Source organism: Thamnophis elegans, chromosome Z (assembly GCF_009769535.1).
Source record: "Thamnophis elegans isolate rThaEle1 chromosome Z, rThaEle1.pri, whole genome shotgun sequence".
Lineage (NCBI taxonomy): Eukaryota > Metazoa > Chordata > Lepidosauria > Squamata > Colubridae > Thamnophis > Thamnophis elegans.
In genome coordinates, this window is record NC_045558.1 from 144,252,580 (window position 1) to 144,280,424 (window position 27,845).

The following is a 27,845-nucleotide window of genomic DNA, read 5'->3' on the forward strand; positions in this document are numbered from 1 at the left end:
CTGCCCTCTGCTCAAGCAGGAGATCTTCTGCCATTTCAGACAAGTGACTGTCCAGTCTCTTCTGAAAACCCCCCAGTGATGAAGCACCCACAATTTCTGATGGCTGTTCCAGTGATTCATTGTCCTGTTAGGAAATTTCTCCTTAATTCTGGGTTGCTTCTTTCTAGGATTAGTTTCTATCCATTTTCTTGTCCTGCCCTCTGGTGCATTGGGAAATAAATTGACCGTTTCCTTTTCATTGCAGCTTCTCAAATACTGGCATACTGCTATCATGTCCCCCCCCCCCTCATTCTTTTCTCTAGACTGGCCATTACCCAATTCCTGCAAAGGTTCTTCATACGTTTTACTCTCCAAGCCTTTAATCATCTTGGTTGCTCTTCTTTGCACTTTTCTCAAAATCTCAACATCTTTCCTGTGATGCGGTGACCAAAACTGGATGCAGGATTCCAGACGCGGCTTTGCTAAGGCTTTATAAACCGGTACTAATTTTGACTCTATGCCTGTTTATGCAACCAAGGATTGCATTAGCTCTTTTGGCTGCTGCCACACACGGCTGGCTCACTTTTAAGTGATCATTCACTAGGACTCCAAGGCCCCTCGCAAATTTACCGTTTTTGAGCCAGATTCCGCTTAATCTGTACTTGTACCTTTGGCTTTTCCTGCCCAGGTGTAAAGCCTTTCTTTTCTCCATATTAAAGTTCATTTTGTTGGATTAAGGGCCCATTGCTCAAGTCTGTCAAAATCTTTTTGGATCCTGAGCTTGTCTTCTGGGGTGTTGGCTGTTCCTGCCAGCTTAGCGTCATCTGCAAATTTGTATTCCCTCATCTGTCATTTATGAAGATATCGAGGAATTCTGGGCCTAAGACGGAACCTTGTGGTACCCCACTGCTTCCCTCCATGTAGATGTACCCCCATTAAGGACTACTTGTTAGGACTGGGAGATGGGCCACTGAATTCCATTCGGACCCCTTGCCTACTGGGTTTGTCTGCAGTGGGAAGTCTCTGTGGGCAACAGAACAGATGTCAGACCTGCCTCAACTTGGGCTTCTAACTAAAAACAAATCTTAACTCCATTTGTTGAGAAAAAGTAGTTTACCAGGAGACAAGTGAATTGCAGTGGTGTAAAAGCCAGAACTGAGAGTTTGCGCCAGATTTCTGCCAGTTAAATTCCCTCTCTTGGTCAGTTCCCCTGTGTTTACCTCTTGTTGTCCACTCCCATTTGAATAAGGTGTTTTGGAAACGGTCACTCCGTGTGCTGGCATTCTCCTCCCGGGGAGAGCACCATGAAGACCTGTCCAGAGAAATCTCACCGTTCAGTTTCACTTTCCCCTCCCGGCCAGTTTCTCCCGTGGCTCATGGCAAGCTGGCAGTTCTGACGACAGAGCTTAAAGCTCCGCTTGGTTTCATGGAAGCCGAAGCCGACGACGGTACTTTTGAGCATGTGCAGAAGGCTGCTGTAGGAAGGATGGGCACAGAACCAAGATGAAACATCACCAAGCCTCGGAGGAGAGCGCCAGACGGAAGAGGCAAGTGCTGCCAATGTGGCCTCTGCCCTGGGGTCGTAGCACGAAAAGCCACATCGTTCTGCGGCTGCAGGGATCGCTGCCCCATCGAGCTGTGCAACCCGGACTTTAAACCCCATTAAATCTCTTTGCACCGCATGCAACTGGGGGGGGGGGGGCAGGGCTGTTGGGTGGGGGAGGGGCAGCCAATCTTTCCTGCTGTTTCAGTATTCTGCCCGCCGAATCTTCCGGGCACCCTCTTCCTCCCCTCCCAGGCACCGGAAGCATGCAGAAATGCTGCCTCGCCCTCAGCTGGCCAGTGTTAGGTCTATTGTAAGATTGAGGTTTGGCTGCAATTCACCGTGTCACATGCCTCACGCAACCTCTTTCCCTGGGACTTTGCGAAGGGTCCTGGCTGGGGAAAGAGCCAGTAAGGGGAGGTGGGGGCTGTCTTCCCAGCAGCTCTGCCCTTGCCACAGTCAGGCAGAGGGGGGCTGGAGGGGGGGCAGCAGCAACAGTGGCGGCAGGAGGAAGTGGGGAGTCAGCTGCTCCTTGCGGGCTGGAAAGGAAGAGCGAGGTGGCGGCAGAACAGCTGCTTGCCTGTTTCTGTCCCCTGGCTGCTGCTGGGTGAAGCCCCTCTGCTTCAGGTAAACAACGCAGGGCACCTGTGGCCCCCAGGGTCCTCCCCCCCCCACAAGTGCGGGCTCCCGTTTGGACTGCGCTCTGCTACCTGGACCGAGGTCTGCATTGGCTTGGGGAGCAGAGGGGCAGGGAGAGCCTTGGTCCGGCACACTCACCCACCCATCCCCCCTACCCCTTTGCCTCTCTTGCCCATCCTTTGGCATGGCCGAGCGAGAGAGGGGAATCTTTCTCTTGAGCAGGTAGGCACCTGGCCTCTCTGCTGCCCCTGGGATTGGCCGTGCTGGGGTGGCCAAAGCCATATCCAACGCACCAACCTGGGCTGCCCCAGAGCCTGCAAGATGGAGGTGGGTGGGGCAGGCACTAAGGATGCCTCTGGGATGGGAGGGAGGGGCTGGAGGCATCCCTGTGCGAGGCCTCTCTCGGCTCCACTGACTGGCCCCTCATCAGGGGAGGGCAGCTTCGGGTCAGGCCTGCTTGGGCTGATTGAAGTGGGAGATCTGGCTCTAGTGACCAAAGAGTGGGAAAAGCCAAACGCAAAATGTATGAGAAAAACTATCAACATGAGAATCAAACGCCTTGGAAAGGAAGGGAATCTGCAGATACTCTACTTCCTGATTGGGGGGGGGAGGAAGAGGAGGACACATTTTATGGCCAGGCTGGGTGCTGCAAAGGACCCGCCTTCTGGGCCTCCAGGAATGTCCGAGGGCTGCGCAGGTTGGGCCCAGTGGGAGTTGCACAGGATGGGCCTGGTGGGAGGCTTACTCCAACTAGCAGCCGCCTTGGACAACCCTTTCCATTCAAGGGAAGGGCCTTGTAAGCTTTGAGAGGCTGAAGCACAATCGGATTCACTTCCTGGTGGTCCAGAGGGAGCTTCAGATCAGGCAGCTCCCTTGCCCCCCCCCCCTGACAACACAGAGCCCTCCAAAACCGGCCTCTGAGCTCAGCCTCCTACTTTCCAAGCACTTCTCCGTTTTCCCTTGGTTGCCTCATCCAGGCTGGGCATTTGGGAGCCTGCAGCCCCCTCATCAGCTGAGAGACAAGTGGGGGAAGAGCCCCCCCTCCCACCCAAGCAATTCATTGCTTCACACACACACACACAGAGCTTCAAAGGAGGGAGGAGCCGAACCTCCCCCCTCCCCCCTCCATCGCAATTGCTAAGGGGAGGCCACACCTGGGTCAGGAGGCCAGAGACAGCCGATACTTAAGGTGGGGTGGGGTGGGGTGGGCGTGGACGAGCAGCCAGCGCCTTCAGTTCTTCCCTCGGCTTCACCAGCAGCTGCCATGGCTGAAGAGTCCCCGCCAGAGAGGCCTCTCCTGAGAGCCGCCGAAGAGCCTTCCTCCTCCGCACACTCCCTCCTGATGGGTAGGCTGCTCTTTCTCCCCACGCCTGGCTTTTGCTGCTACTCCCCCATCTCCAGAGTGACCTAACCTCTTCCTCCTCCTCCTCCTCCTCCTCCAGCCCTAGGAAAAGTTCTCTTCGCTGCCTTGCCCGTGGCAGGAATCGCCATTGGTGAGTGAAACCCCCACCAGCCCCCTTGGCTGGCCTGCTGCCCCTGCTCCGGTGGTGCCGGATCCTTTGCTGGGCCCGCCTTGAAGTGGTCGGCTCCTGCAGGGGCCGAGTAACTGCTGCGTGGTCCTCCTCGTTTGCTGAGGAAATTGTAACAACCGTGGCTGGTGCAACCCAAATCCTGGCTTACTGAGCACCACTGGTTTGTGCCTGCGTGTGCTTCCGTGAAGCAGACCCACAAGGTGTGGTGCTCGGAAGGGTCAGCTGGGCTCCCAAGAGGCTAGTAGTGCCAGGCTTGGCCGTGGTTGTGGGTCCCTTCGTCCCCCCCCCCCCCTCTCAGGCCCGGAGCTCCCGGCCGGAGCATAGAGGCAGCTTTGCAGGCCCTCCTGGCTGTTGGGCTGCCTCTGAATCGGCCAGTGGGGGCCGGGCTGCTTTTTCTCCTCCTCCCACCTGGACCAGCAGTTTGCATGTCCACCTGGGCTGGGATACAGGCACCGGTTGGAGCCGTGGCCAGCTTGGCGCCTTTATCCGGGAGGTGACTAAGGCTGCGAAGCCGTCTCCCAAATTTCAGGAAAGGGTCTTTTTTTCATTTTCCGCTTCACCAACCTGGGCTCCTCTTGCCCAGGGAAGGACAGAGGGCCGAGGCCAGTAGGAGGGATCTGTATTCTGGGGTGCGTCATGTTGAAGGAAGGTCCGAAAATCTCAGAGGCTAATCTGTTGCTCCTCCATCCCCAGGAGCAGTCTATCTTGGTCAGTGCCCCCGGCAGCCTCTCCTCCCCATTTACTTGCTCATCCAGGGTGTCGTTACCCTCCTCCTCCTGTTCCTGAGCTGTGTTCCCTGCGGGGACGGCACTGACCGGCCGAGCACGCTCCTCAACTGTTTGCGGGGAGCGGGGTTCCTCTTCCTCTGCGCCTGGTTCATTGCAGGTAGGCGGAGGGGCTACCTGGGGGGGGGTCCTCGCCCTTCCATGGGGGGGGGGGCACAGAACTGCCCGACCTCCAGCCTTTAACTGGCAGAGCCAGAGGTCCAGAGCTCATGGAGGGTTGCTGTGCTGAAGGCTGTTAAGTGTGCTGGGGTCCCTCTGATGTCGCTCCTGGGGGGCTGACCGGAGGCAGCTTCCCTTGTCCACAGCAACAGCACCCTTGGAACAACCCCCTCCCTCCCTCCCTCCCGCTCCTGAGCCCCAGACTCGGCAGTGGCCATGGGACTTCAGAGAGAGAGGGTGGCCAGGGGGCCTCAGGGCAGGAGGACGGAGCCCTTCCTGACCGCATTCCTCCCCCTTTCTCCCCCCCACCCCCAAAGGTAACGTCTGGGTCTACTCCATCTACCCCCCTGACTACGAGCACTTCGGCCAGCCTGACTTTTGCCACCGGACTCTCTTCCTCTTCGCCTTGGGGGTCACCACCGCCATACACGCGGCCTTGGCCGTGGCCCTGCTGCTGGCGCTCAGCATCCTGGTCGGCATCCTCATCCTGAACGCCGTGGTGTCTGCCCGCAGGCGGAGGGGCTGCAGTGGGGGCCTGTAGTCGTCCTGCCCACCTTTCGTTCTTAGCTGACCTTTTTCTTAATAAACTTCCACGTTGCTCAGCTGCCTCCTTCACTCGCCCGTCTCGGGGGATGGTCGGGGCTGGGGGGGGAGGGGTCTCGGGGGCGGGAAGAGAGGGGGGGTCTCGGGGGCGGGAGGGGTCTCGGGGGCGGGAAGGGAGGGGGGGTCTGGGGCGGGAGGGGTCTCGGGGGCGGGAGGGGTCTCGGGGGCGGGAAGAGAGGGGGGGTCTGGGGCGGGAGGGGTCTCGGGGGCGGGAAGAGAGGGGGGGTCTCGGGGGCGGGAGGGGTCTCGGGGTAGGGAAGAGAGGGGGGGTCTCGGGGGCGGGAGGGGTCTCGGGGGGAGGCTGAACTCCACCGGGCGGCCAGTCTCGTCAGGGCCGATGGGCTCTCTGGCCGACGGAGCTCTTCGCTGAGCCACTTCGGTCCTGCCTCGCCCAACCCCGACGGGTGTTGCAGGGCACATCGGGGCTGTGTGTGTGTGTGTGTGTGTGTGTCGGGGGGGGGGCTCCCTTCCCCCGGATTCGCGGCCCCCCTGCAACATCCCCCCTCCCACCCCCCGTGGATGGAGGTTTCCTCCCGCCGCCGCCGCCGCTCAGCCTCGCCCTTCACAGTCTCCGCCACCCGAAAGACCAGGCCGAGGCGGTGACGGGCCCCTGGGCGCAAAGGGGGCCGCCCAGCAGGAGCCGCAGCGCCCACCCCCAGGCTCCCTCGGGCGGCGGCCGGGAAGGCGCGGAAGGCGAAAGGGAGCCCCGAGGGAGGGAGGGGGGGAGCGCCCCGCCCTCTCCCGTCGGCGTCGCGGGAAGAGGCGGAGTCATCTCCCGCCCCGCCCCCCGATCTCGCGCGAATCCCGAGCTGAAGCCACTTCCGCCCAGAGCTCCCTCACCGGAAGGCAGACTCTCCGGAGGCCCGCCCCTTCCGTTTCCGCAGGGGTCAGTGGGCGGCGCCGCGGCTCCTTTTCCGCCTGCGGCTGTTGGCGGTTCCAGGCGGGCATGGTGAGCTCCGGGGGGGGGGGGGGGCGGAGGAGGAGGAGGAGGAGGAGGGGGGGGGGGGCGGCGGGGGCGGCCGGGCTGACCGAGCGCTGCTGCTTTCCCGGCAGGCGGCGGCGGCGGCGGCGGCCCTCACGCAGGGCCTGGAGCGCATCCCGGACCAGACCGGCTACCTGGTCATCTGCGACGGCGCCGTCCTGGCGGTGAGGAGGCGGCGAACGGGGCCGGGAGGGTCGGGGGTGTCCGGCGGGCGCTGACCTCCCTCTCCCCGCAGTCGGCGGGCGACCTGGAGAACGACGAGCGCACCGCGGGCGCCATGGCGGAGCTGGTGAGCACGGCCTGCGCCTTCCGGCTGCCCCGGGGCCCCGAGCTGCCCTTCCGCCGCGTCTCCGGTGAGCCTCCCCGGGGGGGGCGGGAGTGAAGGGGCGGGGGGGGATGAGGGGGCGGGGGGGGAGTGAAGGGGCGGGGGGGGGCGCGCAGGCGTCGTGGCCTCCGCTGACCGGCGCCGCTCCTCCCTCCCCCTCCCCCCTTCCCCGTCCGCAGTGGTCTTCGGGGAGCACTCCCTGCTGGCGACCGTCTCCGGGCAGAAGCTCTTCGTGGTCAAGCGGCTGAACAGCGTCCCGGAGCCCGTGGTCGTCTGAGCGGCGGGGAATCCCTCCGTCTGCCGCTTCGCCCGCTCCCTGCCTCCCCTCGGCCCCTCGGCCCCGCCCCTCCCGCCCACCACCGGAGCAGGAAGGAGAGGGGCCTTCCCCCCCCTCCCCCGCCTGCCGCCTTTCCTTCCCCGGGGGGGGGGGTTTCCCCCCCTCCATTCTCCAGGGATCCCCCGCCAGAGCCTTTATTTCCCCTTCTCCCGGGTGAGATGCTGCTTTCGGGGGGAGTCGCCCTCTGGAGAAGCTTTTTACTTGCCATCTGCTCTTCCGAGTGGGAGCAAAGCCGTTTCCCCACTGGATGCTCGCTAGCTGCTCTGGGCTGCCTGAAACCAGCGGAGGAGGAGGAGGAGGACCCAGGCGACCCAGGGGGATTGTTAAGTCCGTCTTCAGGCCGGGGGTGAATTCGTCATCGGAAGCAGAGGAAGAAAGGAGGACGGTGCCAGACGACACCAAAGAGATCCATTAAGCATGTTACTTGCCGGCCAGCCAGGGCAGTTTATTTGTAAGCACATATACATACAGAGTTGGCGTTGCTCCTGAACGAATAAAAAATATAAATAACAAAAATTAAATAAAGTGCAATGGAGAGTGGCCTTGGCCTGGGAGGATGCGGAGGTAGGGAAGGGCCGGAGTCCGGCCCTCTCTGGTCTAGGAATGCAGCGGAGACTGAGATTCTGAGAGCCTTTCAGGTCACATCCTGGGGGCCTAATCCAGGGCGAAAAGGGAAAATCGATTTGCGGACTGTCCGGCTATTAAAAGTACCTTCTGCCAGAGGGGCTGGAGTAGTTCCTTGCTTGGGGGGGGGGGGAAGGGGGCGATGTAGCTGCTCCTTCCTCTTTTGGCTTTCAGGCAGGGGTCCCCCCCCCCCCTACAGAGTGAAAACCACTGCTGGCTGCTCAGCTGGAGGAAGATGAGGGGAGTGGGTGGGCCAGCAGTCCCTGGAAGGGGGAACTGTGGCACAGCCAGGAAATGCTCCCAGCCAGGGCTGCGGCTGAGGACTCCTGTTTGAAGAGATGCCGGGTCAGGTGGACCGGGGGGGGGGGGGGGGGGAGGCGTCAATCTCTGGAGTTCAGGTGTCTGGAGCAGATGCGAGACTGGCGCATACTGTGCGCATTGGTTCTGAGGGGAGGCTGAAGGCCTTTCTGGGGACCCCTCCTCTGTCATGTGACAGGCGCTAACACCAGCACCTTGCACTCTCGTTTGGCAATTTTGTCAAGGGAAAGAGCAGCCTTGTCGGGGGGTAAATAAAGAGGGCGGCCCACCGGGGAGCCTACAGGGGGAGTTATGGCCCGTCGCTCCATGACGCTTCCTGACCTATTGGGAGGGAGGGAGGAGAGCGATTAGCAGGGTTTTCCCTGACAGCCCATCCCTTTCCCTCCCAGCTGATGTCTGCAGAGTCTGGGTTTCTCCAGCCACTTCCTCCCCTCCCGATTAGCTTCCTCCACAGCACCCACCTCAGGAGGTGTCCCCGTGCCGGCTGCTGGTGGGAGAAGCTCTGGGAGCGCCCGAGGCTGGCCTGATGACGCCCCACCAGCTCCCGCACTGCTGGGCTCCCAGGGCTGCTCTTGCGGGAGACCGGCCGGGCCTCCGGAGGGGGGTTGGACACGCTGGCTGTGAACTGGAGCTTCAGCTTCATGTGTTGGGACAACTGCGGCGGGGGGGGGGGGGGGGGGAGGGCGGGGAAAGAGAGGATAGTCGTCTTGGTTGGTCTGCGATTCTTCTGCTATGCAATGTTGGGATTGGATGTAACCCGGATAGGTCATCCGCAATTGGCAGGGGGATCCTGGTTTGTTGAGCCAACTTGTCCAGCATGTGGGGACATTTACCTCAAACAAGCCAGCACGCAGAGCCTGAAACGTGACGCAGAAGGTGCGGGCGCTGCCCTTGCGGGAGAATCCCAGGTTATTGAGAGGGGTGTGGCACACAATAGAGTCTTGAGGGTCTGGTGTGGCACGACATTCGTCGCAGATATTCTGCTTCTTCCCTAAAGGATCGGGGGGGGGGGGGGGGAGAGCCGAGCAAGAGCGGTTAAGGGGGGTCCGAAGACCCAGCATGCTCCCAAAACCCAACCAGTGGAGATGGGGGGGGGGGTAGAGGCCTGTGCAGCTCCCGGCCTGCCCTCCCAGCTGCTGCCCTTCCCCTCTGCCTGAAGAGGAGCCGGCCGTCCCGTCCTCCCAGGAGGCCTCCTCTACCCTCCGCTCACCTGCGGCAGCACTTTCTGGCGTCCACACCAGGCGCACTGCCAGAAAGTCCTGCAAGTTGTTGATGAGTGTGTACGTAACTACGAAGCGCCGATGCAAGGCAACTGGCGACTCGCATTCTGCAGTCATCACAAACCTGGGACGGGCAAGGCGGATGCTGGGCAGCCTAGGAGGGAAAGCGAGAGAACTCTTGGCAGTCCCTCTGTGCTAAAGCCCTGGAGTCCTCAGCTTAGGTGCCCCCTTTCTTTGTATCAGGGGTGGGTGAGAGGGGCACTGTCCTCCAGCTTGTGAGATGGGTGCCAAACCACGCTCGGAGCTTTGGCTGCCAAGATAGGACGGAGAAGACTAACTCTCTGTGGCGCTGGGCACCATCAGGGTCAACCCTCCACCTCTAAACATCATACCTCCTCCCCCCCAGAAGAGGACAATTTCTACGTACAGGAATGCACTGATTAAGTGGCCCTATATACTTCTAAACTAAGCTTTGAATCTTCTCCAGGAAGGTCCTTCACCCTGGGGATGACTTAGTCCTGGGGCTCAATAGCCTGGAATTACAAGGTGGGGGATGGAGAACAGAATGCAAGGAGATAACGGATGGAAATAATCCAGGTTTTTTTTGGGGGGGTGGAGAATTCTCAAGATGACAAAATGATATTCAAAAAGCAATAAATAAATTAATTACGAGATGCTTTATGCAAGAAAACTTCCTGGAGAAGGAATCTGGCTGCCAGATAATACAGTCTGGGGAATTCTGGGAGTTAGAAGTCCAGAAGTCTTACAGTTCCCAAGTTTGGACACCCCTGTACTAGACACAGAGAGCGAGAAGGCCAGACGGTGCCATCATTTGTACCTGCAAATCATCGGAAGAATAAAGACTGACTCCAAAACAAAGGTGGGGCTTCCAAGGAAAATGGCAGAATTTGAAGTCCCCCTATAGAATCAGGGCTACCTACTGAGGTAGAAGCTCGGATATGATACTATATATATATATATATATATATATATATATATACACACCTGTGTACACGGATGTATGGTACGTATCAGTGGTGGGATTCACTTACTTTCGCTACTGGTTCGCAAACGTGAGTGCGCTCACTCGCACGCGCTGCCTTCTGTGGCATGTGCAGAAGGTCGCGCGTTGCGTGTGGGTGGGTGGGCAATTGCTACTGGTAAGAACCAGCAGAATACCACTACTGATATATATAAACTCTTTGAGAGCAAGGTTGGCGTCTTCCAGCCCTTCGTTTACGCTCATGCAGACAGCTGCACGACACCGAAAGCTCAGCCTTGAGCCCAGCAGCACCCAGCCCAGTTTTCCTGCTGGCTCTTCCACCAGAAAGGGCCGCTTGCCAGGCAAGGGCTCTGCAGTGGTGTTCGTGGAGCCTCAGTCCACCCAGGGCCGCCTCCAGGTGAGACCTTTGGGAGGAAGGTGGTGCTGTGGACACACAGCCCACCTGGATGTCAGCAAAACATTTCATCTGCATAATGAACCCCTAAATAGGTTGTGCAGGCCAGGGCTTCACCGCTGGGTGGTTCAGTGGCTGATGGGAAGCTGGCTCAGGGGCAGATGATCCCAGAGTGGGGGTCCGGTGGTGGTCAACAGAGACCTGCCACAAGCAGCGGAGCACAAGGCCTCTTCCGTTCCAGGGGTTCAAGGGGTTCCTAAGTGGCATAACAGTTCCTGGGGGTATTCGTAACATGGGAAAAGAAATGGCATTGCTGCAAAATTGGTCAAAAACGTGGCAAAAGGTGCAGTTGAGTGTTTCTGAACGTAAGATCAGCCACTCCGGGGGGGGGGGGGGGAATCCTCTGGCAGGGTACAGTATTGGGTGTACAGGGCCAGGCAGAACAACAGAAAGGAAGAAGGTTGGGGGTGCTTAGATGGCTGCAGAAGGAGTAAGCAGTGTGGCCAGGCAGCTGTGAAAGCAAACAAAATTTGGGGCGCCTCCCTCATCTCCTGTGCCAGCCAGGCTCCCCTCCCAGGCGCCCTGAGGCTGGCCGTGTCCCTTCCGGACCGCAGGAAAGGGAGCTACTCACCTGTAGTGCGTGTAGATGCTGCTTGTGAACGGGAGTTTGGGGGTCGACCACTGCAGCACCGCAATGAGGGGGACCTCCAGGCCCTGAAAGTGCAAGGGGAGAATGAGCGGCTGCCCCCTGTGTCCCTCCCCCACTCTGCACTGCAGGTGCCCAGGCAAAGAGGGCCTGGGGGCGGGGGGGACCTCACCTCTTTGATGCTGTCGGGGGGCTGCTCTGGCGCCTGCAGTTGGAAAAGGAAATTTTGCTCCTCCAGTGCGCGGAGGGAGCAGGGCCAGGCAGAAGTGGTGGAGGGCACCTGGCAAAAGGAGGCCATGGAGACTTCGCCAGATTGGTGGCTGTGGGGAGGCGGAACAGAAGCAGCGTGAGAAAAAACGGCAACCCTGCCCCCTCCTCCCATACATGTGCCTGCAGACCCCTGCCTCCCTGGCACACCCATCAATTCTTGGTCTCAGGGCAACGGAGTCCTGCTTCTGCCCACAGCCGGGCTGGGAAAAGAGGTTTCTGCCATGCAAGAAGCAGAATCAAGACGCCAGGTTCTGCCATGCAAGAAGCTCCCTTTTGAGCTCACGGGCATGCAGGTGGCACCCCTTGACGCCTGGCCTCGGCCTTCCCTGAGGCAGCTTCTCCTCCTGCCTCTTGGCGGCAGCCCAAGTGGGCCCTCCAGGAATGAGACTCTGAAGGGCTCCAAGAGTCAGGCACAACCTTCCACCCTCCCCCTCCCCAGAGAGCAAAAAGTGCATTTATTTATTCTGCCTTAAGAACAAGGTAGCCAACATATCCAGCACACCTTCCTCCTCCTCCTCCGATTTTCCCCACAACAAAACAACAACCCTGTGAGGGGGGCTGGGCTAAGAGGAGGGGACCCGTCCAAAGCCTCTCAGCTGCTTTTCATGCCTCAGGTAGCTCCAGAGCTGCCTCCTGGCTCCTTGCCTGGGGATTTAACCACTAGGCAGACTGGCTGTAGCTAAGGCCCTGCTGTGGGCTCGCCCAAATACCAGCCCTGGAAGTGCAGCTCAGAGAAGGGTTGGATTTGGGCTGCTCAAAGGTAAACAGCCCGGTTTGAAGAGTGGGGAATGTCCCTTAAATGCTCCCTCAGACAGACAGACAGACAGACTGGCCCTCTTACCAGATATCATCCACTAGCAAGACGGAGCCGTCGGGCATCATGGGAAGGTAACTGGCATTCAGGTTGGGCAGGATCCGCACGTCCCACACTGAGAGCTCGTCCTGGGAGGCAGCATTCAGAACTGGGGAGGGGGGAGGGGAATGGGGAATATGGGCCTTGCCTGGAGAAGAGGGGGACCCGGGTGGGGGGGCACCTGCCATGGGAGACCCTCCCCTCCCCACCTAACAACTCACCTTTGAGAACCGTCAAGTGCTTCCCAGACACGTTGAGTTGCTGGCACTTCAGCTCCGGGGGAGGCAGCACAGTCAGCATGGTGCTCACTGCAAAGCAAGAGCAGAGAGGGAGGCATCAGCTCTGCCCAGCCCCGGTGGGAGGGAGGGAGGGAGGGAGGGTGAAGGCCACCCCCCCCTCCGCCTGCCGCTCACCTTGCGCCTTGAAGGCGCCCTGCTCTTCTCGGAAGATCTGGGAAGGGGCCCGATCCTGCAGGATGCTGAGGTAGCCGCGTTCCCGGACCTCGCCTCTCTCCTGGTCGCGCCTCCAGACGGTGGCCACTATCTGCGGAGGAACCGGCATCAGTCCTGGGCAAGGCCGCCCGGAGGGCGCTGGCCGGAGCAGGGCAGAGGGGGCGGGCTTACTTTGGCCTTGAGGGTGCTGGGCGGCAGCCTGTCCAGAGAGATGGTCAGCGGAAAGATGACTTCGTCGATGGAGACGATGGGCTCCTCGGGGGTCACCTGCGGGAGGGAGCCGAGGGTCAGGAGGGTCCCCGGGGCGCCGCCGGCACCGTCGCCGCCGCCCCGCTCCCGCTCTTACGGCCTGTGCCGTCGTTCCCGGGGCGCCGTGGCCGTGGGTCAGGAGCGCCCGGCACTCCCGGAAGACGCTGCCATCGGCGGCCGCCTCTCCGGCTCCGGCCGCGCCCTCCTCCGCCGCCGCCTCCCCCAGGAGGGCCTCGTCTCCAGCGCCGCCGCCGCCGCCAGCCGGGCTGACGCTGGCCAGGGCCGAGAGCGAGCCGGCCAGTTCCCCCCAGGGCGGCCGGGGAGCGCCGCCGACCCCCGAGCGGCATCGCAGCACCAGCAGGAAGCGGACCGTCTCGCCCAGGTAGAGGTGGTTCCTGCGAGGCAAGGCCCGGTATCGGCCCGGCTCCCCCAGGAGCACCTCGCGGGCCGGGAAGGGCACCGCCGGGAAATACATGAAGTAGTCGCACTGGGACTCCATGCCGGCGGGCGGGCCGGGCGGCGGGCGAGGGCCGGGCCGGGCGGCGAGAGGCGGCGGCAGCTGCGCAGGCGGCGGGGGCGGCACGGCATGGGCGGCTGGGGTCCCCCTGGTCGGGCTCCGCCGGGCGGCTGCTGGAGGAGAGGAGGAGGGGGGCCAGGCGAGGCGCGCGGGAGCCGGATTCGGCCCGGGCTCTCCGGGAGAGCAAGGCGGTCAAAGAGGCGGGCGCGGAGGCGGAGAGAGGCGGGCGCAGCGCGGCGGGCGGGGCGGGGCGAGGCAGCCCTCGGCGTCTCCCTGCTGCCCGCCCTTTCCTGGCCAGCTGCGCGGCGGGAGCCTTGGGCGCTTGGCGGCTCCCGCAGCGACTCCAGACCGGCTCCTGCCAGGGCGGAGCGCTTGGGAGAGCTTCCTTCGCCCTTCGGCGTTGGCGACGGGCAGCTGGGAGGGAGGAGCGGAGGCGCCGGCGGCTTCCTTTCCTGGGCCCAGCGTCTGACTACAGTCCGCGGCTGCTCTCTTCTTCCAGGTTTTGGCTGAATAAATGTAGTTTACACGTACGAAATAATCCACTCGGATTGAATCCGGCGGACTGAAAGGCTTGGGACGCCGCCTGTAATTGTCAAGCTTTCTGAATAAATCCGGCCCAGCGCAGCTTCCTGGCCCGGTTCCTCCTCCTCCTGGAATTACAGTGGGGGTCAGGAAGCGCTTCGTCCCCTGACCAGGCGGGTATTGCAAACCTTTTTAAAGTGTTAAGCAAAAATCCATGAGACCCAAAGGGGTTTTTTTTGTTTCTTTTTTGCCAGGAGCTGCAAGCAAACACTGGGACCGGGTCAAAATGGGCAAAGATGGCGATGTTCGGACGGCGGGATGTTGCAAACGGCCGCAAATGTGGGCTACTTGCCAAGCGCCCAAAACTGCCGTCGGGAACTCCGGAAGCGACTCGCCGGAATCTCTTTGCGGGGCTGTCCCCTTGGGACCCCTTGCAACAGGGGGGCTGACTTGGAGGTTTTGACTTTCTCAAGGACTCTCGAAGATGCTGCCCGTTTTGGAGGGGGCAAGGAAGGCTGCCCGCTGGCTTGCCTGGTAACAACTTTTCAGATATATTTAAGCCATTTTATTTTATGATATCTCGCCCCTCCCAGACCTGCCCCCTCCCTCTTCAGGACAGCTTTTCAGCAGCTCTTGGGGGGGGGGGCGATGGGCTTTTGAAGTTAATGGCCTCAGGAGACAGGCATCTCTCTCTCTCTCTCTCTCTCACACACACACACACACACACTCTCTCTCTCACAGACACACACACACACACCCTACTAGGGCCAGGAAGTGCCACCTGAAAGTTGAATTTTTCTTTTCTATTGTTATGGCCATCATCACTGTGCCCAGATTCAGAGCAAACGGTTCCAGTTGTGAGAGATCGGCGTGTAGATAAAAGGAGGAGCTGCTTCATGCATTGCCTTTCTGGGGGAAAGGTGGGTGGAGGGCTGGCAGTGAGAAAGCCCCACCCAGCCATGCAGCTGGGCAAGAGGAAGGCCAGGGGTCAGCCATGGGTGACTTCTCTGACCATTGGCATTTCTCTAAAGCACAGATGCCCCCCCTCCCCCAGAGCAGAATCTTGGTTTCTAAGGAGAAAAGTTACCCCAAGAAGACAAAACAAGTCAGGCTCAGACTACAGCAATCAATTCATATGTTTTAATTCTTTATTCTGATGTTCTCCTTTTTGAAAAGGAGCACAGTAATTGTTCAATGGGAAAAAAGATCTAAACAGCATCACTGCCCAAAATGCCGGAAAGAGCTGCTGTAATTTCAGAATTCCACGGTGTGATTGATGGATTGAACCAGAGGTGCCCTCCTAGCTTTTGGGTTCACCTGGCTATTGGGTCCAATAAAGAAGACAGGTGCAAATCTGAACTACTGCAGAGCAGCAGAGGTGATGATGAGCCTGAGGTTCCTGATCTCTCAGTGTGACCTGGAGATGGTCCAAGTTCCAGCCTCGGACCTGCCTCCCTGTCCAGCAGGAAGACCGAGGTGGCACTGCCCTTCAGTGGTTTCTTCAGCTGGTGGAGAGTTGGGCGCACTCTTCTCCCCAAGAGTCAGCCATGCCTGGTTCAATGGCGGTCAGAGCGTTTAGCATGTCATGTTGTAGTCCTGCAGCTGTTGTGGATGATGGGTGGGAGCCTGGAGGCAGCAGCTTCTATGGTTTCACAGCAGCAGCCAGATTCTGCCGGGAACACCCACGGCTTCCTTCCCAGGGTTCTGTGGGATGACAGCGATTTCTCCACCCCGCCCTTTTGCATAGTTCAACCTCGCTCTTAAGGGGCAGCAAAATCCAGTTTTTACTTTCACTGAGTGGCAGCCGGACTACGGAGCTTGCGCAAGGGGCAGCTGGGCCACAGGGGCCTCCCAGGAGGAGGCAGCAGGAAGAGGCCGGACACTCTCTTTCTCCAGGCTCCTTTTTTCAGGCTAGAAAGAGAAACGGCCCTGGGGTGGATAGGCCAAAGCCTGGCTAATCCCTGCACCCCTAACCAACCCTGACGCCCCAGCAGGATGAAGGCCCTAACCAAGTCACCCCACTCCTCGGTCTCTGGCTCCGGTCGTCCTTCAGGCTGCCTGGAAGGTCTGCCGGCCTGGCTGAAGTAGAGCTGGGTTCAGGCACAGCTAAAGAAGCTCTGGGAACGGCCTTTCTCCGGAAGCCTTTTATTTCATTATTCTATATGCGAAGCTCTCCATAATTTCAGCCCTTCTGGTTGGGTCACATAACTCTGAACGATTCATTCTTGAAGCAGTGATTGTTTCCTATCCTGGGTTGGTCGTGTTATCTTCCTGGCTTCCAGTGCAGTGAAACTTCAGTGCAGCTTCATTCCCTCCCAGCGTTTGCCAGCAACGGCTCCACAGGTCCTCGGGTTTTCGCCCCAGGTCCAACCCTGGGATCAGGGACCCCAAATATGGCCCTGCTGCCCAGGTCCTCAAGCCGTCCGCATGGCCCCCAGAGCCTCTCTGCCTGAGAAGTCTCCGGTGCAGCCTCCTTCCCCCAAGGAGAGACGGACATGCAGAGAAGAGCCAGCAAGCCCCGCGGCGGCTCCAGCTCCCCTCACCTTCCAGGTACAAGCCCCACGGCCTCTGGGGCGAGACAGTGGCATGGGAGAGAAGCAGCCAGCCAGCAGGAGCACATGGTGGGCCAAAGGCTGGCGTGAGAGAGCCCAGCCCCTTCCACACAAGAGTGCTGGTCTGCCAGGCTTTGGGAGGCTGGAAAATACTGAGCACGGGCCAGAGGATGGGGGGGGGGGGGAGTTGTCATGCTCTTCCTGGCCCAGTCATAAGAAATCCAATTTTGGAAGCTCCCCACATGAAGCTGCTGGGTGTGCCTGGTGCCAGGGAGGGTGCGTTGCCCTGTCTGTCTCTCAGTGTTAAACAATCCTGAGCTGTTTAAAGAGAACCGACAGCCTTTTGCCTCTCCAAATATGGGAACCTCTTCATTTCTCTGGCATCGCCTGTCCCTGCAGCTCTCCTGGGGCCCCTCTGCCCATTGTGTCCTGCGTGGACGGGGGGGGTGGGTGGGTGTCTGGGAGAGCACCACGGGGGGGGGAGGGGGGAGGCATTTTAATCAGACGGGTTCTGCCAAGAGCTATTGTGGGTGCCTCCCCCTCCCCCTCTGAGATTGCCACTCTTGTGGGGGTGGGGAAACTGCTTGGCATCGAGGAGGTCCTTGTACTGCAGTTCGGGAGTAACCATCTGCTGACACACGACCTGTAGGCCAGATGCCAGGCTGGGCTGTAGGGCATAACCAAGGATTGGCACCTGCCCAAACTGGAAGGGGCGGATGTGCTCGTCAGCAATGTGGCCTGGCTCCAGCGGTCCCCCCCCCTGCAAACAGCGCCGCATAAATTCTGCCCGCTGCTTTCGGAGAACGGCCACTTCCCCAGCCATGCGGGCGGTGCCAAAGTGTTTCACGCGTGCCCAGAAAGTGCGGTTGAAATGAGTGTAGAGATGCCAGTCCAGGTGATTCCAGGCACGGAGCTGAGCTGCATCGCCGCGGCCCAGCGGGTGAACAGCCTCTGGATTGCGCAGGTTGTGCTGGAAAGCCACCACATCCTCAAAGCCCCAGCAGAGGGCGTCACGCAGCAGCACCAGCGACTCATCCATGTATTCCGTTAGCAGCACCAGGTGGAAAATACGATCCAGGCCCAGCAGAGCAGCGTGGATGGTGGCTAAGACGGGGCTTGCTGGTGGATCAAGGCCAAAGTCAAACCAGAGCAGGTTGCGGGCATAGTGGCTGCCACGCTCCCCGGGCCGGTAGAAGTTCTGTGGGGAAGCCAGGAACTCCGGCAGTGAGCGAGCCCGGCGGAAGGCGGGGACCACACCCCGGTAATAGGAGAAAGCCGATTCAGCCAAGGAAGCCGGGTCCCGCACTATGGAGAAGTAGAAACTGTCCGTGGGCATCACCTTCTGGACCTGGAGGGGAAGATGGGGAGGTTAGTGTTGATGCCAACCACAGGGGATACCCATGGAAAAGATGAGCTCCTGCCTGCCTCCTCCTGGGTGAAAGTTGGGGGCCATCCGCTAACAAAGATGGTTGGGGGCCAGAGGCTGACTGTAAAACCGTTTAGAGGGGGCTGCGAAGCACTGCGAAGCCCAAGTGCTATTTGCTATTTAGCAAAAACTATGTGCACAGGCCTCTTCCCACAGGCCGCCCCCTCTCCTGGCACCCTAGGCAGCCCTTCTTACCTGCCCCACCTCTTCCCTGCCAAATCCCACTCTGGAGGAGCCTCAGCTGGCAGCCTCTTGAGAGACATGAGGCCTTACAACCCCAGCCAGAAGTGGGGCTCCCTTCCGGCTATGGCAACAGCTGGGAAAAGCCCCTTGGAGGAAGGAAGAGCCTTCTGCGTGCGCCCCTCCTCCCACTCCCAGCCCCCCTTCCCATCTCCCCCCCCCAAATCCTGCCTGACTGCTTTTGACTCCTCCCACACACCTCAAGCAAGTTGAAGCGCATGTGGTGGCAAAGGATGTCGAATGGGGGCCCCTCGGGGTGCCACCCTTTTACACGCCGGGCCTGGAAAAGCTTGGGGTAGTTGAACTGGTAGCCAGCCGGCAGGGCGAAGCGCAGCGATCTGGTGTCCCCAAAGCGGTGCAGGATGTTGACCAGGGTGCTGCTGGCGGTCTTGTGGGTCTTTAGGAAGACCAGGTGTCGCCGCGGCTGGCAGGAGGGGAGGGGGCTGGTGGGCTCTTCCTCCCCCACCCCCGCAGGTTCCGCTGAGGGGACCAGAGCAGGCAGGGGAGGCAGCAGCGGAGCCGAGGAGACCCTGCTGGGAGAGTTTGGAAAAGGATGAGCCCACCGACAAAGGCACCGGCTCCCCTTGGAAGCAGAAGACAAGCCTCTCTCTCTCTCCCTCTCTCTCTCCCTCCCTCCCTCTCGCTCTCTCTAGGCCACAGCCGAGGGGAGGGGGCTGCCGACACCTTCTCCCTTTCTCTCCCTGCCTTGGGCTTCCCCACTGCTCTCCCACTCAGCTAGGTTTCACCCTGCGAGGACCCGGGTTGACCCTCCCACTGAGGCTCTCCTGCTGCCCGGCCACCTCCGCTCCCTAGCAAGCTCTGTGCGCCCAGCCTCTGCCCGGCTGAAACGGAGGGAGGGAGCAGGCGTTACCTCTTCGGAAGGGAGATGCCCAGGAGCTGAACGGTGAAGCCGATCGTCGTGCAGACGGCCAGCGCGACCCAGAGCAAAGGCAGCCGGCAGCAGCAGCACCGCTGCCACCTGGGGAGGCTCCTCATCTTTCACCCTGGGGGGGGGGCAGAGAGTTAGTGGTGGGAGAGACCCTGTCCTTGGCAGAGCCCATCCCTGGACCTTCAGGGGCAGCCCTACCGAGGCCTTGCAGGGACCCTCTTCCCTCCCGAGGGTTTGCACCTGGCTCACCTGCAAGGCAGGAGGAGGTTCCACGGCTGCCTTCTGGACCTGTCCCCGTCTTGCAGGGGGTCACCTGAGCAGAAGTCAGACGCCGCCGAGAGAAAGCAACCAACCAGTTCAGATCTGCCTGGCCTGGCCTGACCTGCTGATCCCCTGGCTGGAACTTCCTCCTCCCCCGCACAGCTCAAGCCAAGGCAGCCGAGGTCTGGATCTCCAGGTGACCACAAGGTGACCTGAGGAAAGATTCCCCTCCAGTCACTCCCAGATTCGGGGGGGGGGGGGGCAGGATCTCTAAGAGGTCCTTGGAGGAGTCCTCCCCCCCTCTCCCCCCCCCTCTGAAGCCAAGCCAAACTGCTGACTGGATGGTAGGCTCCCTTGCAGCCCCCAGGCCCTCTATATTCATCCCCCCGCCCTCCTCCGTTATTCATGGCCAGGGCAAAGACGGGTGGAACAGAGGGCCGAGGCTCCTGTCCTTGGGCTGGTCTCACTGGGCAGGCTTACAGTTCTGCAGACTTCTCACACCGCTGCAGCTTGGGCAAGTAAAAGGGGCCCGCGCTTGGAAGCCCACCATACCGGGGGCGGGGGAGCCCTCTATGAACCCCTTCCGCCCCTAAAGAGCCTCCTGCTGCCCGACTCGCCTCGGGGCGGAGGCAAGCTCTTTTCTCCATAGGAACGCCCCCCCCCCCCATCGCGCCCTTCCCCCCCCCCCTTGCCATTCATCGGACTACCCGCTGCCTGTTCGGTGCCAGAGCCCAGCAGGGATGAGGCCGACTGCGCACCCACCAGCTGGAGGCCTGCACCCACCAGCTCTCCAAGTCAGCCCCGCGTGGGACTCGCTGGAAAGCCGGAGCTCTGAACCCGTAGCCAACCCAGCGCCTCCAGAGCACGTGCAGAGCGCCTCTCGGGAGGAGCCTCCGCCAACCCATTTCCGCACACCTGGGTCGAGGTCTCCGGAGCTCCCCAGCGCACGGCCGACCTCAAGCCTCTCGGAAGGTGGGGGGTGTCCGCCTCGGCCCCTCCGCCCGCGGATCCTTCGGCGCCTCCAAACTTTTCCCCGTCCGCCTCGCCGAGAAAGAGCCGGAGGTCTAAGGCCGATCCCTGCCCTTCCCGCGGCTGCCCGGTTCGCCCATTGGGGGCAGAGCGAGGGGACGGCTGGAATCAGCGCCGACACACGATGGTAATCCGGAGCGGGGGGCAGGGAGGGGCGCTTCCGCCGCTGGGTCTCCTCGCCCCCCTCTTCTCCTCCTTTCTACTGGCCTTCTACCTCCGCCCCTTCTCTCTCGCAAACTTTTCTGGCCACTCGCGCTTTCTGCCCGCCCCGCGGCATTCCGTGGGCCTCCCGCCCCCCAATCCCTTTGGCCCCGCCCAACCTGCTTCTCTTTGTCCCCCGCTCCTTAACACCCCCCTCCCCCCGGCCTAAAGGACAGGCGGGAGGACGGGCGAAGGCGAACCTCGCCGCTAACCGCATCCATCCCTCCGTCTCTCCATCCGCCCGCCTCGCCTCGCCTCTTGGACTCGAACCGCGCCAGTCGCTTCAGACGCCTCCGCGATTCCCCCCCCCCCCCCCCGCTCAGCCGCCTTTCCCCGAAGCTGGGTCCTGCTCCGTCCCCTGCCCTTACCCGCTGCCCCGTCTGAGCCCTCCGTGGGGCGGAAGAAAGGCGGCCTTTGGCTTCAGGCGAGGAACCCCTGCTGATCCCCGCCTCGCCTCTTTCAAGGCCGACTGGGGAGTCTGCAAACGGCCGGTGTGGGTCGAGGGCCAGCCCGACTGATTTCTTTAGCTCCGGGGAATGGTCCCATCTCCTTTTCCGCCCCTGCTGAAGCTGGGCTCCCGAAGAAAGCCTGGCTCTCTGGCTCTTCCCATTCCTTAAGTAAACTGGACCCATAGGTACAATCCAGCAACTCACTAGGGAAAGTGCCTGGTGGGAATAGCTGACCTGGGAGATGGTTCAGGGAAGCCACCTTAGAGGGGGAGCAGTGGAGGGATCCAGAGGGAGTGTCGGTTGACATTGGGTAGTTGGTGCCCCAGAATTTCCCTCCCAGCAATGACAGCTATGCCCCCACAGCTGTGGCTTACATTATCCTCTGGCATTTTCTTTGGATTCAAACAGCAAGCAGCGGGAGAGAGGAGGGCTCCGGGGCCCTGGAGGGGCTGACATGGAGGTAGGGGCAGGGGCAGGCTCTGCCTCCCAGGACTGGCACCATTGGTGCGCCTGTGACCACGTCCAGCTTCTCTGGTCAGAGCTGGAAAACCTTTGAGAGCTGTTGAACGCCAGCCTAAGGCTTCATTGGGCAGGGTGAGGTGGTACATGCGGGTGGCATTTAGGCAGGTGAGAGCGTAGCAGCCGGCAGGGCTGGTGCCCCCTCCTCCAAGACGGTCGGAGGGGGCTGGGAGTGCAAACTTGGTGTCCTAGGGCCAAAACCCTGCAGGGGTGGAGCTGAGCTGGCCCTACCATATTCCTTTATTTACTATGAGCAGGCACCTAAATCCCCACCATCTGCACCACTCTGAAATGTAGATTTGGGCAAATGGATTTTTCAGAATAAATATCTATGCCTATAAAACCCACAGAGGAGCATCAGAATCGGAATCAGGACTAGAGACAGGAAGCCTAAAGATAGGCTTTGCCAGGGATCCATTCACCAGACCCCTCCAAAACTTGAAAGACCCATTGGCACGGGGGGCTCTTTCTTGGGTTGAAGGGAAGGGCTGTTGGGCAGTCTCTCCCATCCTTCTGTGCCAAGCCTTGCCCCCCCCCGTCCCTCAGACCCATCCCACCTCTTGGAGGATTTTGCTGCCTGGCAGCTGGAAGGCCTGGTGTGGGGAGCAGCCGCCTCTTGGCTGCCCTTTGCTGGAGGCACTTCCAGGCCTCCTTGAGGGCCTTCGTCCTTCCGCCTTATTTGACTCAGACCCTGCCTGTGGCTCGCAACATAAAAGCAAAATGACAAATGTACATTCAAAAATTAAGATAAAACCATAAACAAAATGAGAAGTCTGGGCAACAGAGCAAACTATCCTGCGCTCAACAATGGGCTTCGTGCCACCCAGCTCAGGGTCTCAGAGAAGAGCTGTGAGGGTGTAATCTGTGGGAACATTTGGGGGAACTACATACCAAAATGCGGGTGCCAAGACCTTCATCAGTGGAGGATTTTAAGAAGAGATTGGACATCCCACTTGTCTCGAATTGTATAGGGTCTCCTGTTTGAGCAGGGGGTCAGACTAGAAGACCTCCGAGGTTCCTTCCACCTCTATTCTGATTGGAGATGCAAAAGGTGTACTTCAAGACCCTAAGAAATAGGAAACGGAGTGTGCCAACCCGGTTAGGTTGAAGCAGATGGGCCAACCGTGCTGGAGACAGGCAATCCCTCAAGTAACCAAGCCCTACTACACCATGCAGGGCTCTATAGGTCATAAACAGCATCTGGAATTGCACCTGGAAGCAAATTGGCAATCAGTGCAGCTCATGAAACGGGTGGTACAGAGCCGAGGCGGTGCAGCGGTTAGAGTGCAGTACTGCAGGCTACTTCAGCTGACTGCTAGTTCTGCAGTTCGGCTGTTCAAATCTCACCGGCTCAAAGGTTGACTCAGCCTTCCATCCTTCCGAGGTGGGTAAAATGAGGACCCGGATTGTTGTTGGGGGCGATATATGCTGACTCTCTGTAAACCGCTTAGAGAGGGCTGAAAGCCCTATGAAGCGGTATATAAGTCTAACTGCTATTGCTATTGCATGCCAACGGATGCCAGTCAATACCAGGGCCACTGTGTTCTGGACCACTGGATGCTTCTGAACACTGCTGAAGGGCCACCCCATGGAGACCGTGCTGTGGTAGTAGAGTTGTAAAGTGACCACTGTGAGGGACTGTCTGGAGGGCCTCCCAATCTAAGGAGAAGGTGGAATTGGTGGGGCAGGGGAACCTTTGCGTGCCCCCGCCCTTTCAGCAGACTCCCACACCCCACATCACTCTTGAATGGGAAATGTTAATCCACCAGGGTCAAAGGTGGAATATCTCCAGAATTGGGAGGTTCCCCAAAACCATAGCCAGTTTTGGGCTGGAGACATTTGAGGAGGATCTTATTTCTTGGCGATTAATTTGATTTATTTGACTACCCGTTTCGTAAGAGGGACTCTGCCTATGGCAACACATAACCCATGGCGGTCATGTTTAGAACAGTAAACCCAAGGGCCAACCAGAGCTCACTCAGCGGAGGCCTTGCCCTGAGGGAGGCAGAGAGGGGCTGCTGCCAAGTCGATGGCCAGCTAAGCAGGGCTTGAGCCTGGGCAAAGCAAATAACGTGCGAGACCCCTCTCTGAGTTCATGTGAAGATAAACTGGGTGTGTGTGGACAACAATTCAGATGTGCAGTAAATACTTTTACTCTACAGTAAAAGTAGCCCTGACCTCAGTCGGGTCCCTTGTTGGCTGGGGGGTGGGGGGGGAGTTCCTGGTGAAAGGCTAACGGCATCAGCCCCGTCTGCAGCTCCACACGCTTTTCCCCCAGGAAGATGCTGCCACAAGGAAGCCACGAGTCCAGAGCCAACACGGGGACATTGCTTGACGGAGCGGAGCCTCTCCTTCCTGCTAGCTCTCAGAGTCAAGATGATGGGAAAGTAGCTTCCCCCCCCTCCCCCAATGCCGCCTAGGGCTTGATAAGACACCCAAAGGTGCTTTTTCAGGAGGCAACTGGACTTTCTTGTTTTTTTCTTTTGAAGACATTTCACTTCTCATCCAAGAAGCTTCTTCGGCTCTGACAGGATAGTGGGGAATGGAAGGATTTATCTTCCTTGCAGATAACGGCATCCTTTTTCAGGGTCTTTGAAGCACTTGGAGATGTATCTGTGTCCTTGGGGTCACCTGGGTAGGGCAAATGGTTCCTGTAGTCTGCAATTTTTGCCTCTGGAAATCCCTTCCTACTCCACACCATTTGAAGGGTCTTCATCCCAAATTGTGTAGCTAAAAGTCTGTAGGCTGAGCATCTCCACAGACTTTCATCACAGGAGAACCAGCACTTTGATTTACTCCCAGGGTTACTGGGACGCAGCATCGCTTCCAGGGCAGTCATGTGTCATGTGGGCAAAATGAAAAACTCTGCCCACGTGGCTGCGTCCTGACTGTCCCTCAAGGCAGCTCTGTGGGACACATGACAGCAATCCACGTGGGAGGGGACCAAGGCCTGAGTCATTGGGAGCCAGGCTTCCTGCTCCTGGGAGAAGCAGAACTGGTGCAGAAGGTGAACTGGTTTTTTTTTTTTTTAATGGTTTTATTAAACACTTATAGGCCGCCCTTTTCCCTGAGGGGACTCAGGGCGGCTTACAATAATGAGGGAGGGGAGTGCAAGACAAGACGTAAAAGAAAATGTGAGTAAAAATAATTAACAATAAAAGCACAACATTCACTTGGCATTCGGGCAGGGAGAGAGTAAAGTCCTATCCCCAGGCCTGACGGGATAGCCAGATCTTGAGGGCCGTGCGGAAGGCCTGGACGGTGGTGAGGGTGCGGATCTCCACGGGGAGATTGTTCCATAGCGTCGGAGCTGCAACTGAGAAGGCTCTCCTCCGCGTAGTCGCCAGTCGGCACTGACTGGCGGATGGAATTCGGAGGAGGCCTACCCTGTGCGACCTGATGGGACGCAGGGAGGTAATTGGCAGACGGCGGTCTCTCAAATAGCCAGACCCACTACCATGGAGCGCTTTATAGGTGGTGAGTAAGACCTTGAAGTGCACCCGACGATCAACAGGTAGCCAGCGCAGCTCACGGAGGATCAGTGTTATGTGGGCGAACCGCGGTGCGCCCACTATCACTCGCGCGGCTGCATTCTGGACTAGCTGAAGTCGCCGGATGCTCTTCAAGGGCAGCCCCATGTAGAGCACATTGCAGTATTCCAGCCTAGAGAGCACAAGGGCTCGAGTGACCGTTGTGAGGGCCTCCCGGTTCAGGTAGGGCCGCAACTGGCGCACCAGGTGAACCTGGGCAAATGCCCCCCTGGTCACAGCTGACAAGTGATGGTCAAAATTCAGCTGTGGGTCCAGGAGGACTCCCAAGTTGCGGACCCTGTCTGAGGGGTATAAATTTTGCCCCCCCCAGCCTGATTGATGGAACATTAGCCAAATTGTTGGGAGGAAAACACAACAGCCACTCGGTCTTTTCTGGGTTGAGTACCAGTTTGTTAGCTCTCATCCAGTCTTTAACAGCCTCAAGGCCCCGGTTCATCACGTCCACCGCTTCATTGAGTTGGCACGGGGCGGACAGATACAACTGTGTATCGTCCGCGTATTGATGGTATTTTATCCCGTGCCTCCGAATGATCTCGCCCAGCAGTTTCATGTATATGTTGAATAGTAGGGGGGATAAGACCGAGCCCTGCGGCACTCCATAAGTTAGGGGCCTCGGGGACGATCTCTGCCCCCCCACCAACACCGACTGCGACCTGTCCGAGAGGTAGCAGGAGAACCACTGCAAAACAGTGCCGCCCACCCCCACCTCCCGCAGTCGTCGCAGAAGGATACCATGGTCGATGGTATCGAAAGCCGCCGAGAGGTCAAGGAGAACCAGGATGGACGCATGGCCTCCATCTCTGGCTCTCCAGAGATCATCGGTCAATGCGACCAAAGCGGTTTCTGTGCTGTAACCGGGCCTGAAGCCGGACTGGAAGGGGTCAAGATAGTTAGCTTCCTCCAAGGTACGCTGAAGCTGGAAGGCCACCACCTTCTCAACAACCTTCCCCACAAAGGGGAGGTTGGAGACTGGACGGTAGTTATTAAGAACTGCTGGATCCAAAGACGGTTTCTTCAGGAGGGGCTTCACCACCGCCGCCTTAAGCGCGGTGGGGAAGTACCCCTCCCGAAGAGAGGCGGTAACAACCGCCTGGATCCAGCCTCGTGTCACCTCACTGCTGTTGGCAACCAGCCAGGAGGGACACGGGTCCAGTATACAGGTGGAGGCACTCACAGCTCGCATAGCCTTGTCCACATCCCCGGAGGCAACATCCTGAAACTCAACCCAGAGATGGTCTGCCAAGATATCCCCCTGTGTCTCGGCTGGATCTGCAGGAGTGGAGTCCAGGTCCGATCGAAACCGAGCAACTTTGTCCGGAACTGGTGGAACTGGTCCTCCTCCTCCACCCCCAGGCCTTCAAACAGGCGCTAGGAATGCCTTCCATCCCTGATTGGAGAGGTGGCACATCAGGCTAAGTTTAATTTGGAAAATGTAAAGAAATGGGGGCGGGGTGGGGTGGGGGAGGGATCTTTCAAAGGCAGAGTCTTGGCAGGGCTGAGCTGAAGCTTGTTGTCCAGGCTCTGGAAAAGGATCTGGCTGGCATTGCTTGTACAACCAGCTATTATCTGCATACAGAGGGTACCACCTCCCCTACCCACAGAAGACCTGACCAAGCAGCTTCGTGTTGGTAGCTGTTTAGCAGGAGGGGCAAGAAAGTCGAGCCCTGTAGCAAAGCCGGGGTGGGGCTGGGGGCTTCTGATGGAGTTCTTCTCCCCCACCAGCGCTGATTGAAAGCAGCCGGAGAGAAGCCCTCTCCAATGGAGCTCCTCCCGTCCCCAGGTGGTCCTGAGGGATGCCACAGCTGATGGGGTCGAAGGCCACTGAGAGATCAGAGGGTCAGGAGGGATGAGTCACCCCCATCTCAAGCCTGCCAGAGGTCATCCGCAAGAGAGGTCAGAGACATCTGGCCACAATATCCCAACCTAAAACCGAGAACAGGACCAGAAAACCCACCTCCTCCAGGGTCTTCTGGAGCTGCAACTGTTTTGTCAACAGATTTTCCTTAAAAAGGGGGAGGTGGATGAAAATGGTCCAGATCTCTTCTTCCTCTGTGGAACGAGGCTCATGAACTTCGGAAAAAAATGGACCCTTGCCTGGCTCCTTGAACATCTTCACCCGTAAAATCCTAATAGCCATCGCTCCTTCCTGCGTCCTTCGTCGACATCGACAGGGGATGTTTGCATTGTCTCCCTCTGTGTCCATGGAAAGAAACAAGGAGCAGAACGTTGAATTAAACACACTGGGACGCTCGCTCGGTGGATCACAGGGCCTCAGTCCAGTTGCTACATTAATTAACACTTTCAATATTTCTTCTTGCTTCCGATGGATTAAATTCTGAAGAAAGTGTGGACTGAATGGCCCTTTAAGCCAGATAAGAAGCATTTAGTCTGAATCTGTTTTTAATGAAGGGTTTCTTAAAGTGCTATCAGAGCAGTTGCAGAAGGGGGAGTCGGGAGGCTCCTGCCTGTTGATTATGGCATCAGAAGGCCTCATTTTGGAGAATCTAGGTTTCTTCGGATGAAAGCAGTGGCGATGGCCCCTCCATTGCCTCCCCTACACGCATGTGCTGAGGTTGAGCTGGCGGGATGGCAGGTTAGGGCCTGTGGCAGCCACAGAGGTCTGAGCTAGCATTTCAACCCACTGCTGCTGGGGGAGGGGGCTTTGCTCTGCTGCTGCAGGAAGGCCAGCCCCCTCCCCCATTGCTTGCATTCAGGCAGGGCTGCCTGTTCTCTGGGCTGATCCAAACTCTGCAAGAACTGAGGAAAAACCCGCCAC

The 27,845-nt window shown here is 59.1% G+C and overlaps 4 protein-coding genes and 1 long non-coding RNA gene across 10 annotated transcripts; 3 read left to right on the top strand and 2 right to left on the bottom strand.

The window, feature by feature from the left end:
- The first annotated feature begins 373 nt into the window (after positions 1-373).
- TMEM272 (transmembrane protein 272) lies at positions 374-5,303 on the top strand. 5 transcript variants are annotated; one of them, XM_032238218.1, is made up of 6 exons: positions 374-2,149; positions 2,384-2,488; positions 3,421-3,507; positions 3,604-3,654; positions 4,387-4,578; positions 4,955-5,303. In XM_032238218.1, the coding sequence occupies exons 3-6, from the start codon at positions 3,426-3,428 to the stop codon at positions 5,176-5,178; spliced, it is 549 nt and encodes a 182-aa protein (XP_032094109.1). In that variant the 5' UTR covers positions 374-2,149; positions 2,384-2,488; positions 3,421-3,425; the 3' UTR covers positions 5,179-5,303. The 5 variants fall into 5 exon arrangements, with proteins under 5 accessions (XP_032094109.1, XP_032094107.1, XP_032094110.1 ...); XM_032238216.1 differs by having other exon boundaries at positions 374-2,488; XM_032238219.1 differs by lacking the exon at positions 2,384-2,488 and having other exon boundaries at positions 3,418-3,507.
- A 783-nt stretch (positions 5,304-6,086) lies between these two features.
- Positions 6,087-7,604, top strand: LAMTOR4 (late endosomal/lysosomal adaptor, MAPK and MTOR activator 4). Of its 2 annotated transcripts, none has more exons than XM_032236966.1 (4): positions 6,087-6,189; positions 6,294-6,386; positions 6,458-6,575; positions 6,727-7,604. In XM_032236966.1, exons 1-4 carry the CDS (start codon positions 6,187-6,189, stop codon positions 6,822-6,824), a joined length of 312 nt encoding a protein of 103 aa, XP_032092857.1. In that variant the 5' UTR covers positions 6,087-6,186; the 3' UTR covers positions 6,825-7,604. The 2 variants fall into 2 exon arrangements, with proteins under 2 accessions (XP_032092857.1, XP_032092858.1); XM_032236967.1 differs by having other exon boundaries at positions 6,104-6,188; positions 6,302-6,386.
- Positions 7,605-7,906: 302 nt separating this feature from the next.
- MAP11 (microtubule associated protein 11) lies at positions 7,907-13,488 on the bottom strand. The gene is made up of 11 exons (XM_032236965.1): positions 13,011-13,488; positions 12,836-12,931; positions 12,626-12,755; positions 12,434-12,520; positions 12,201-12,321; positions 11,262-11,409; positions 11,075-11,157; positions 9,037-9,200; positions 8,660-8,817; positions 8,288-8,481; positions 7,907-8,147 (listed from the first exon to the last, which is right to left on the bottom strand). Exons 1-11 carry the CDS (start codon positions 13,410-13,412, stop codon positions 7,994-7,996), a joined length of 1,737 nt encoding a protein of 578 aa, XP_032092856.1. The 5' UTR covers positions 13,413-13,488; the 3' UTR covers positions 7,907-7,993.
- On the top strand, positions 13,489-15,043 carry LOC116522198. Its single transcript, XR_004256953.1, has 2 exons — positions 13,489-14,097; positions 14,207-15,043. It is a non-coding gene; the product is annotated as an uncharacterized LOC116522198 (long non-coding RNA).
- Positions 15,044-17,000: 1,957 nt separating this feature from the next.
- Positions 17,001-19,166, bottom strand: GAL3ST4 (galactose-3-O-sulfotransferase 4). Its single transcript, XM_032236642.1, has 3 exons — positions 19,042-19,166; positions 18,370-18,700; positions 17,001-17,852 (listed from the first exon to the last, which is right to left on the bottom strand). The coding sequence occupies exons 1-3, from the start codon at positions 19,164-19,166 to the stop codon at positions 17,001-17,003; spliced, it is 1,308 nt and encodes a 435-aa protein (XP_032092533.1).
- Between the last annotated feature and the right edge of the window lie 8,679 nt (positions 19,167-27,845).